The sequence below is a fragment of the Acanthochromis polyacanthus genome, chromosome 5 (genome assembly GCF_021347895.1).
Source record: "Acanthochromis polyacanthus isolate Apoly-LR-REF ecotype Palm Island chromosome 5, KAUST_Apoly_ChrSc, whole genome shotgun sequence".
Classification (NCBI taxonomy): domain Eukaryota; kingdom Metazoa; phylum Chordata; class Actinopteri; family Pomacentridae; genus Acanthochromis; species Acanthochromis polyacanthus.
This window is the reverse complement of record NC_067117.1, coordinates 15,133,392-15,144,839: the sequence shown is the minus strand read 5'-3', so window position 1 is coordinate 15,144,839 and position 11,448 is coordinate 15,133,392. Positions and strand designations below refer to the sequence as shown.

The 11,448-nt window shown below is 41.7% G+C and overlaps 1 protein-coding gene across 1 annotated transcript; it reads right to left on the bottom strand.

The window, feature by feature from the left end:
- Window positions 1-288: 288 nt before the first annotated feature.
- On the bottom strand, window positions 289-9,180 carry gata2b (GATA binding protein 2b). Its single transcript, XM_022191075.2, has 6 exons — window positions 8,987-9,180; window positions 8,327-8,752; window positions 7,270-7,863; window positions 5,459-5,604; window positions 2,811-2,936; window positions 289-1,309 (listed from the first exon to the last, which is right to left on the bottom strand). The coding sequence occupies exons 2-6, from the start codon at window positions 8,550-8,552 to the stop codon at window positions 1,025-1,027; spliced, it is 1,377 nt and encodes a 458-aa protein (XP_022046767.1). The 5' UTR covers window positions 8,553-8,752; window positions 8,987-9,180; the 3' UTR covers window positions 289-1,024.
- Between the last annotated feature and the right edge of the window lie 2,268 nt (window positions 9,181-11,448).

Here is an 11,448-nt window from a genome sequence, read left to right as displayed (position 1 = left end):
TAAGATGGCTGACTGTTAATCTGATGCTCTAGAGAGGGACGGGGATACAGAAAAGGATGCGGAGCACCTGTTGTAACATGAGATTGTTATTGTAACAGTGCACACTTACTTCAGCTGTGATTTAGATTCAGGGGACTTGGCACCATCATGAAGGCTGCTGGTAAAATATACATTTGCCTCCGGTGTCTCTCAGATTCAACATCAGATTTAGCCATGCAAATTTCTGTATCCGTCCTCATCTCACAGACGTACATATCTGATATTAAATAGGCAGAACAGATCGGATAATGAAGTTGATCTCTTTATTTCTTGAGAGTATAAATGTCGACCACCTCAGACAAAGCACTTCAGCTAAAAATATATTCATAACTGGGATAACAGTATCCATATTATGATTCAGGTAATATAGTCAAAGAAAAAAACAATAGTGAAAATAAATTATCTGAATAACAATAATAATTATAATAACAATAATTATAATAAACAGTGTCAAATTAGGATTCATAAACCTTTTTTGTTTGCGTGTTTCTTTTGTGAAAATTCCTTTTAAAATCGTCCGTGAGCAAAAAATCCAGCATATTTTCATTTTAAAGGTGTGAAGGAGATTTTCTCTTGACCACCCCCTTCTGTCTCACACATTTACAATATTCACAGTAACTACAAACCTGCTCAGCACATATCAAGCCACACTGCAGTCAGTCAGGCTGTCAGTGGGGACAAAACTATGAGGTGCAATGACATTTTCGTATTTATATGTGTGTGCCTGGCTGACAGGAAGCAGAAGCTTTCTCCCCATCGGAATAGGTACCTATAGATAAGGAGCAAAAGGTCCTTTCCCCTCACAATACCTCTGTTCTCCACCCTAACGTTGGCATATGCAATCGAGAGATAATCAAGATGAAGACACACAAGCTGCATGTCTGTAACACTGTACACGCTGTCCTCCGGTTCGACCCTCATCCCCCTTCATGGGACCATCTCAGGTTCTTGAAGCAGCTCCGTGCCAACATTTCTCCTCGTCCTCTCAGCCCATCGCCGTCACCATGTTGGAGTGGTGTGGGTGGCCGAATGACGGGTGTATCGGGGTGGGCGTGGGGAGCATGTGTCCGGCGTGGCTGAAAGGAGGCAAGTGACCCATGGACATGTGACCGGCCAAAGAGGCGGCGCTGAAGGGAGAGTTCTTGTCGTGCAGACTTTTGGAGAACTCCTCATAGCTGTCGCTGCACCGCTTGCTCTTTTTGGATTTGTTGGACATTTTCCGGTTGCGTGTCTGTATTCCTTCCTTCTTCATGGTCAGAGGCCGGTTCACCTGCGTAACGGAGAGGTGAAGGATGTGGTTAAAGTTTTGGGGGAACAGTTCTTTCGCGCTCAGGAATTAAAGATATAGATTTTAAAAACGCAACCAAATCCATTTGTAAACTAGAAAAGCACTCAGAGAGTGCAGACCTTCGCCAAGGATAGAGAGGAAAACAGGAAACCCATGCAGTAAAGGATCATGAGCTGAAATCAAACCTGTGTCTCTGACACAGTTCTGTTTACAAATCACCTTCTTAACCAGTTGAGCTATCTGGACACCTTGTTCCAATTTGTTGGACGACATACTAACCTATGATGTTTTTGTCATATTTTGGACCACATACTGAAACATACTAAAAAAAATTCAAAGTGATCCAGAATCCAGGATCCTTTCCGGATTGCCACCAAAATTAAATCAGCTCTTCCTCTTACCATAGTCTATATCCCCTCAAAATTTCATGTGAATCTGCCCAGGCGTTTTTGAGTTATCTTGCTAACAGACAGACAGACACACAAACGCCGGGTGTCACATAACCTCCTTGGCGGAGGTAATAATGCATCTGTGAAGTTTAAGTGCTCAAAGAAGAGCTATGCTTTCAATTCTGTCTGCAAATGGCAATAAAGAATAGAAAATAGATTCATCTTTATATAGCCGACATACGCATTTTTCTTTTATTTATTAAATTATATACTGATATACCTCTGATGCTCTTTACTCTTTGCACTTGAATAGTTTTGCATACAGTTTGGTTGTACAATGACAAATATATTCTATTCTATTCCATAAAGTCCCAAACCAAGCAGTCCAGTCCTACTTTTTTTTTCTTTATCCCATCTGAGGCATTCGGCCACAGAGGTTCCAACTAAGAACTTCCATAAACGGGTCATTTGCATGGAGTTTAATTTTTTTTAAAGGCTTTATGATTTCCTGAAACAGCTGGACACTGTGGTTTGTGTGTATATATATGTGTGTATATATATATGTGTGTATGTGTATATATATATATATATATATATATATGAGAATGATGCAAAATAAAACTGCAGCGCCCATGTTCAATGTCGTGAAGGAACACGTCATCCAGTGCAACAGCATGGTTCACTGTTTTAATTTAAATAGTTTAATTAGACAGCAACTATGTCACAGAGAAGTGAGTTGTGCAAAGCTTTAGCTATAAGTAGAATTTTTTTACAAATATGCATCCCTAGCAGCCATATAGTCAACTTTGATGCCTCCAGCTTTAATTCTATTCATAAGGAGACTGGCCTTGTGGCAGTCCCACTTCAAAACAGTCCCACCATTGTGAGTCTCAAGGGGATTACGCCTACCATGGAAACAATAAAGCACAAAGAAAGAAAACACCGAGTGCAACAGTGTCTGAGAGTAAAACAACCCTCATTCGCCCTCTCCTCTCTCTCTCTTATCACTCAACAATCAATGTAACCTGCCCGCTCACTTCCTGTCTGCTTGGTCCTACTGGGCCCAGACTGGGGTTCAGCAGTCAAATACTTACGTTGTGCAGTTTATAGTAGAGGCCGCAGGCGTTGCACACTGGGTCTCCATTTGCATTGCGCCTCCAAAGCGTAGTGGTGGTCGTCTGGCAGTTAGCACAACAGGTGCCTGCTCGTCTTGCTGCAGACTGTGGAAAAATAAAGATTGGGCTTTGATTAGAGCAGTTTTATTGGGGGGGTATTTCTTTCAGTATACATAATCTGACATTAGCTGAACTTTCTATTTCTATTGATTTAAACAGCTTCACAACATTTCCGCCACTAAAGATTGTTATTATAGATTGCTTGACGCTGAATCCGCCGGTTCGTGCAAAAAGCTCATCACATGTTCCCAGAACACACTGACATTTTCAGATGTCTCATTTTCTCAACTTGCAGCCCAGAGTTGTTCAGTTAGTATCATGGAAGAGGTGAAAAAACACCAAACAGAACTTGTGTAGCTGGAAGCAATAAAGCTTTGCCTTTTTTTGTTCATTAAACCATGAATAATCACTAATTGCAACAGTTGCAGATGAAATTCCTGCTTAAAAATAATCATGACTATACTGTATATGACTACAGTAGACAACCTCAATATTTTGGCAGATTTCAAATGAAAATATCAAACAAGACATTACATGATTGGGAAACAGGGCGTGACATTACAAATATTGTTTAAGATCATTTTTTGGTTAGTTTAAGAAGACAAATCGGAGTCTCTATGGCAAGAGTCTCGTGCCATATAATGCTTATTTAACATAATTAATGCGTGCTTTTAACTACAAGAAATGATTACAATAATCTATATCATTTTCAGTCAAAATGTCACTAACTGTGGGTGAAACTTGCCATGTTTTTCCTTACTTTTTTTTTTTTTTTTTTACCGTGAGAGCTGCGTAATTGTGCCCAGCCATACTCTTGTCACACATCAGCTCCCATACCATTTTAAAAATATATATTTGTATTTTTAAATCCACTGCACTGCTCATTCTCTGTGGTGGACAGAGAGATTGACCACTAGAAAGTGAGCTGTGGGCCTATAGTTAGTGAGGAGGCCACAGGAGGAAGCAGCCTCTGGCCCCCGCTGCTTTATCTGGACCGGTCAGATATCCGGATAGGAAACAACTGGAGGGCTGCTGCCTCTGAGCGCACGACGCGGTGGAGCAGCACGAACCAGGCCGAGCAGCACGGAAACCAGGCCTGATATATGACCGTATATGCATTTATGTCGCTGGGGGGAGAAAAGCTAGTATATTTTGTATGAAACCGACTGTTGTTTTTCTGCTCGTATTTCGGTGTCAAGTAGATTTAATCCTTGGAGCGCACGCGTCGAAAAAAAACTGACTTTTCATCAACGCAGGTGAATAAAACACATTTTTAAAAACTATTACGTGACTTCGTACAGTAGTGTCTTCTAATATCAAGTATTAGTATTAACACTGCACTCTTTTCTTAGTAAATCGTCGTGTTTTTTTTCAGCAAGGGTGAAGTTGCGCACATTTCGTCGCGCCATGGCACAGTCTGCTTCGATTATGCTGCTTTCATTAAAACAAATGGTAAAATCCAGCCATTCGCTTTTTTTTTTTTTTTTTAGCCTTCCTAAACTTCCCTCGAAAATCAAACTATTTCAAACCGTTTCTCCAAGTCCTGCTCCACAGTAGTGTGTCCTAATATTGGACTCCCTCTGATTTAATGCGTGTTGACTCTGTAAACACTCTTCTTCTCGCAGCTGCCTCCTGCTGCAGCACACAACAGCAGCTGCACAGGGATGCGTTCAAAGTGCCAGCAAAGTGACCATGTAGGTGCATTTAGAGTTATTTCAAGCAAATTTAGTGTTATTTATTCAAAATTAGATTTCACCTTTGCAGAAAGTCAGCTCCACCCCGGTGGGGAACAATGTCTAAATGGATGTGAGCGTTTTTAAAGTGATCAGCTGCATGGGATGGATGGGTGTGATGTGAAGTTGGAGTTGAATGCTGACCTACTTCTCAGTAGTAATGCTGATGTTTCAAGCAGTTCATGGTGGGGGAAAAGCTGTTTGATCTGCTGCTCTAGTTTCCCACTGTCCTTTAAAAACCACAAGTCTCCAAAATGTCAACCATTGTCAGCTCTGTGACTGTGAATTTTTATTTTTTATTTTTTTGCCTAACAAACAGGAAAATGTTGTAAAACCACTGGTACACTAAATCTTAGTAGAAAAAATGAAAATAACCCAAAGTGGAGACACATAGTTTTCACTAGACAGCAACACACTGCTGCCCACTTGTCCAAAATCAATTGACCTTTATTTAAACATTCTGCCCCTCACATTAAAAAAATAAATAAATCAGCACATATCACAGCAGCATTATGGCCAAAAAAGTGTCAGTGAGGCACAGCGTTGTTTTGAGGGATGGCACGCCGGCCCTGCTATCAATGACAGTATCAGAAGTAGCTCTAATAATGATAAGAGAAACAACGCAGACAGTCCCACTCGGATAGCAGCCCGAACTGAAGGAGCAAGAGGTGAACTGGAAACACAATTCCTGGAAACTGATTGGGAAAATATAACTTTCCTGGAATTGTGCCTCCTCCCCCTCCCTCTTCATTTTACGCTCTTTTTATTTACTACCCTACAGAACACACACTTGGCGTTGTTCTCTTAAACACGGCAGCAGCAGTGTGGACTCACCAGCCTGCGTTTGGGTTTGATGAGTGGTCTGTTCTGGCCGTTCATCTTGTGGTAAAGGCCGCAGGCGTTGCACAGATAGTGTCCGGTGCTGTCACGTCTCCACAGAGGCGTGGAAGTGGCTCCACAGTTCACACACTCACGGCCCTCTGAGGGAAAATTACAAGTCATGTAATATATGAACAATTACAGCCAGAATTGTCTTTTCATGTGTACGTGTGTGTGGACACATAAACTGGATTCTGTCTGTAATTTTAGCTTCAGCCCCACAAACAAACATCTTTAGCTAAAGCAGGTTTTGTGCCCGCTGAGAGTTAGTCAGAGTAAAGAGGGAGAAACTGTCTGCATGCAGCGCACCGGAAAATGAAATGACTCCTTCACGGTTTACATTAGCAGAGGCACAAAACAGCCAAAAGTTGGATAAGAGTTTACGCTTGTAGTAACTTCCTCTGTGCTTTCACGCTCAGCATTTCTAAAAGATCAATTCCACACCCATTTTTCTCACTTTATTTTCTTAAAAAGCCCTCGGCAGAGCCATTTATTACGGCTTTTATGAAATAAATCAAAGTTAAAAACCTTTGACTCATTTATAGCTCTAAAAGCAAACAACCATAGAATAATTTAGGTGGTAATGTAATAAAACCTTCATGTTTCTGCCAGCGGCTAATCAGTGTTCTGTGAAAGAGTAGAGATGTTTCATAAGAGAAAGTAAGTTTAGGTTACTCCACACTACACCTCTGATAATACCAACAGGCTTGAAGCTGGGAGGCTCCTGGTGTGTAATCAAATAACAATCAGGACACTGTATTAATGTCTTATGTAACAGAGAAGTGACTACTAGCCTAAATACTGAGGTTTTGGCTGTGTACGCCTGAGGCTCTTTTCTTTCACACCTCTGGGCTGGATCCAGTTCGCTGTTCTGCTGCAGCCAGCTCAGGCATAATTACGAAGTCACGGTTTACAGAAGAGGATTATCAAAGTGGCTCTGTGTCGAGAGCAGATCCATCCTCTAATATCATTTACTGGGGGGACATATCCCTGTTATTACGAGGAGGATTTTGTTTATAAGTTATTTTTACCTAAATTGTCATATTTGAAAGAATATTAACGCCTAATGATGCTCAAATCACGGCATGGAATGGGGTAAATGAGTTTAATGTAATTTATTGTATATACTCAAAATAAATTATCGCATAATTCCTAATCAGGTAATTCTGAACATATTAAATGGGTTTTATAATTTAAATGGTAATAAAATAACAGAGGAGCATCCTTTCTGACAGGCTGCATGGATTCTTATTAAGATTTTGTTTTATCAATAAATATTATTTGTTTAAATTATTTTCTTTCATTTGATCAGTTTATTATTTCATTGAGAGTTGGGTGGTAATAATTTTACATTTTCTTTATCTGGCATTTAGACACTGCTTCAGTTTTAACAGGTAGCTTGTGAATGATTGTGTAGGTTCACAATTAATGAGTTTAATAATCCTCTTACAATAATATCATCACAATAATATGGAATTTATAGATTGATTTAAGATTTAAAACACATTGCAAAACGATACAAAGCTGCACAAAAGGACAACCACTAACAGGCCTACACAAATATTGTCTCCACTAAAGTGCCACAGGGCGTTTTAGAAATATATTAGGTTACTGAGGGTTAACTTTAGGTTTGGTTTAGTTAGTAGTTTCTCCTGCAGCGCAAAGATAAGATCAATATATTCTGCGTCTATATCCAAACACTGTCTGACTGGGTTCACCTTTAATTTCCTTTATTTAAAGCTGCAGCAGATCTGAGCTGGACTCACCGGTGCAGGACCGTGTCTTGCCTTTGTTCTTGGGGGTGAAGCTGGACGAGGAGCCCAGCAGGCTGCCCGGGTGGAACAGGCTGCCGCCGTACTCGTGGGCCGCTTGGAGAGAGTAGGGGGCGTAAGTGGGTATGGGGTGGTGGGTGGATGGAGTCTGGGCGCTCATGGAGGCCAGGCTGCTCCTCAGCGGGCTGGAGCCCTCCATCTTCATGCCCTCCGGTAGCGACACTTGGTATTTGATAGATTCCTTCTCGTCCATTCTGGTGACGGAGGAGGACGGGGACGAGCCCCCCGGGTCCGGAGACACGTCTTTGGGCGGTGTGGGGGGGAAGGTGTACAGGTGGGAGCTGGAGTGGGACGGCGGCGTCAGCGAGGATGCGGAGGCCGCGTTGGAGTTGCTGCCGCACGGATACACGGCGGAGAGGGCGCCGGGGGACGCGGAGCCCGGGTGATGCAGGCTGGGCTTGCTGAAGGGACTCACGGCCCAGGCGTTGTGGTGGTGAGCCGACAGGGCTGCTTTCCCTCCGTCCAGCCACGAAATCCCCGGACTGTGGAGGAGATGAGGCCGACACACCTGACTCCCTGTTAGACGAGCTGTGGAGGAGCAGCAGAGTTTATTAGGTTGCTGATCCACCCTCTATGGCAAGTTTGGATGCAAAAATAACCGAGACTTGTTGATTCACTGGCCTGATTTAAACGTCCAAATAAAGCAGCACAATCTCACTAAAATAGACAAATTAAATCTGCATTTTCTGAACTAAATATGCTTTAAAAAAATGAAGTATCTCATCTCAAAATATATTAAAAATTGTCCAACATAAAATACAAAAGCACTAAAATCAACAGCCACATACATATAAACAAACTAGTTTAATGCAACAATGCATTTATACAATATAATAGAAAAATGTGCATTTTAATTAACAATTTTAACATACTATGAAATGCCAGAATCACTTGTACTGTTTTAACATTGTGAAAAACAACTTTTTTTTTCTGCTTCTCATGCTGACCAGCCCCTGAGTTTCTGTGTAATTTATGTAACCCTGTGTCTTACCGTGCGCTTGGCTGTAGGACACCCTGGCCCTGGCAGAGTTGTGGTAGTACGGGTTTCCCTGTGAGTCCAGATGATTAAAGAAAACATCCACCTCATCCGGAGGCAGCAGCTGCGCCGTGGGCTCCATGTAGTTGTGGCCCAGGCCGGGATGGTGAGAGTCCGGATGCTGTCCGTTCAGCACGGCGTGGTGATGCATCCAGCGGGGCTGATCGGCCGCCACATCCATCTCTGCGGCTCCCTGAAGCGCGTAAAGTCAGAGAAAATCCAGGGAGTGGACACGGAAAAGTCTGAATTATCTGTCCTTTTATGAGATGTGCTTCACTGTGTCCATCCACAGCACAGGATTAGTGTTTTGCTTTCTTGTCGTTCCTCTGAGTTAAGTCCCTCTCTTCTCTTGGACATCGAGTCGAGTTTGACACTGGAAACCTGCAACAAGCAAACATCAGATGTTAATATTTTAAAGGCAGAGGTGTTTGTAGTCAGTCCTTTTAACGCTTGTGCACAGCTTCTACTGTGATGCAACTTCAGAAAAAAGATCATCTCCACCCACCATATTTGTAAACCGTATCACCCTAAGTGCCACAGCCTGGTGGGCATTTTTACGCAGAACCCTGACCAGGCTGTTTTACGCACCGTGACAGCCACAGAAACATGCCCTACCTTTGCCAGTGGTTGACTCTCAGCGTCCGAACAGCTCACGCCTCTTTGGCAGGAAAAAAAAAAATCCGCTCTCTGTTCCCTTTCTCTGTGCTGCAGGTCGTCTCCAGGTTTCGCTCGGTGTTTGTCGGAGTAAAAGTCAGTCCGCTGGGACTTCAAGCAACACGTCTAACTGTGGCTGACAGCGCGGGGCCAGCCTTGTTAAGCTCAGGGGCGGAGTCTCCAGTCCAGCTTTGACTCAGCCAATTGCCTTCAACCTCTGCAGGAGGCAAAGCCAAGCCGAGAATCAGGGAGATGTTTCTCTAATATTCGTGGAGACGTTGTCTGGCTGCTTGGAGCCTTTAGAACCACTTTCTACGTTATGGAATTTAATTTTTCATTGATAATAAAGACTGCAGAAACAAAAATGACTGTCAACTTGAAGTGAAATATGTATTTTTTTCAGGAACACATAACCAGACTGCAGAACATATATTTGAATGTATTGTGTAATAGCAAACAAGGACAGGTAATCAGCAATAATACATTATTATTATTTAGTGTTTATTTTTAGTCTTGCTGCATCCTATTTAAAAGCAAAGTAACACGAGGCATGTGTTCATTAAGAAAGCTTGATCAGGGAAATAAATATTATCTAATAATGTAACAATGCAACAGTGTTCTAAGACACCAGGCTTTTAATTTGAAAAGGGTTATAGCAATTATAATATAATTTAATATAGTGGCAATAAAATTAATTTGTGTTTAAATACAAAAATGGATCTTTTATGTACTGCACTGTTGCATGTGGTTTATTTTTTTTATTAAACTTTTTTTGTTTTGTTTTGTTTTTTTACTGGTTTTAGATCAGATTTGGCTCTGCAGAGAGTCCAAGCTGCATTACACACACGCACACGCGCACGCACGCACGCACACGCACACTTTCTCTCCCTGTGATTGACAGACAATAATTGGAGAGGGAGCGCGTGCAGCCCGGGCCGCCTGCTTGACGCCGCTCTGTGACGTCACCGCATCTTAGGGAAGAAAAAACAGATTCAGCAGGACGTGAACTTTTTCTTTCAGCTCTGAGGGCCACAGACACGGTGATACACACAGAGAGAGAGAGACGGGGGTTGCCCGCACTCTGCCTCAGTCAGTCCCAGCGGATGAACTCGAGGAAGGACGCTGCAACTGATATTTACACTGTGGCAGCATTAATAATACATCAAGTACATCCTCCTGACCCTGCTGAGATTTCCAAGAACGAGCCAACGAGGACTGAAAGACCAACTTTTTTTTGGGGGGGGGGGGGGGGTCAGATGAGATTAGATAGTTTGAATTTCCTCAATTGAAGAAATTCTTTTCTGCAGAAACACACACCTCTATTAAAAATAATTGGCTTGGACTCATTGCAGTGATTTAATGAGCGAAAAGTCTTATGACGTGTGCGTGAAAAATAGCAAGAAAATTAGGAATTTGACGTGAATTGTGCTTATACCTAAAATATAATTGTCACTATGATGAAACTTCTGACGATCAGCAATGGTTTGGCCTATTTGCAAAAAGCAGAGCCACACAAAACACCATTTCATTTTTATTTTCTGGGTTGCAGGAGGAAATAGTTCCTAATGTCAATTTGTCAACTTTGCCCTTTTTATAGTTGTCTTACAAGCTGTGCCAAGGGGGACCAAGTGTGGAGAAAAGTCATGTATTATATAAAATAAATATATATTCATCATATTATATATATATTCTAAGATAAATATCTATCTTCAGCTCCATCTAAAATATTTTTCCTATAATAATTACACAATTTGAACTCAGCAACTTCACATTATTATATATAAATATTCTATACATTTTAATAAAGAATCCAGGCTACACTACCAAAACCAGACTCCTTTTTTTCTAGATGTGGAGAACAATTCTTTCTAAGCAGCATTAGGAGGAAATCCACCGTATAGATTGGAGAAGGCAGAACGCAGCGGAGGGACAAGTGAGCAGCATTAGAGCTCATCAGCATGATAATGTGGAAATACACATGCTTTGAGTGTGAGCCCTTTTGATCTGGCCTGGCGATAAAAAACGTTATCGGCGGCGAACATCCACTTCCATTTTAGGATTTGACATTAATTCAATCCAGCCTTTTATTTACGGCTCTTTTTCTCACCCGAGCTCAGGAGAAAGAGGAGAGGTCGCTCCCCAATTCAGCTCTGAGGATTTCATTATGGCACTGAGAGGAAGGAGGTGTTAGGTATTAATAAAGAGGACTAAAAAATGAGCCCGTGTCACGTGCAAAACATAGTGAGTTATAGCGTTATTTAATGGAAACTCATTTAAAATCTTAAGTGTTATCATTTTATTTATTTTTCTCCTTGTTTTTCTCTTTTTTCCCTTTACATTTGCTGGTGTTTTAAATGAGAATTTTCTATCCAAATGATTATTTTTCTGCGCTGAGAGCACGTTGCATTGATGTGTGCGCGTGA

What these genes read in the sequence shown, in the direction of transcription:
- gata2b (XM_022191075.2), bottom strand. Translation starts at nt 8,552, where the DNA reads ATGGATGTGGCGGCCGATCAGCCCCGCTGGATGCATCACCACGCCGTG. An exon ending in TCAAACCCAAACGCAGGCTG is followed by an intron (nt 2,937 to 5,458) that starts GTGAGTCCACAC and finishes ATTTTTCCACAG; the next exon opens with TCTGCAGCAAGACGAGCAGG. An exon ending in TCTACTATAAACTGCACAAC is followed by an intron (nt 1,310 to 2,810) that starts GTAAGTATTTGA and finishes TCCGTTACGCAG; the next exon opens with GTGAACCGGCCTCTGACCAT.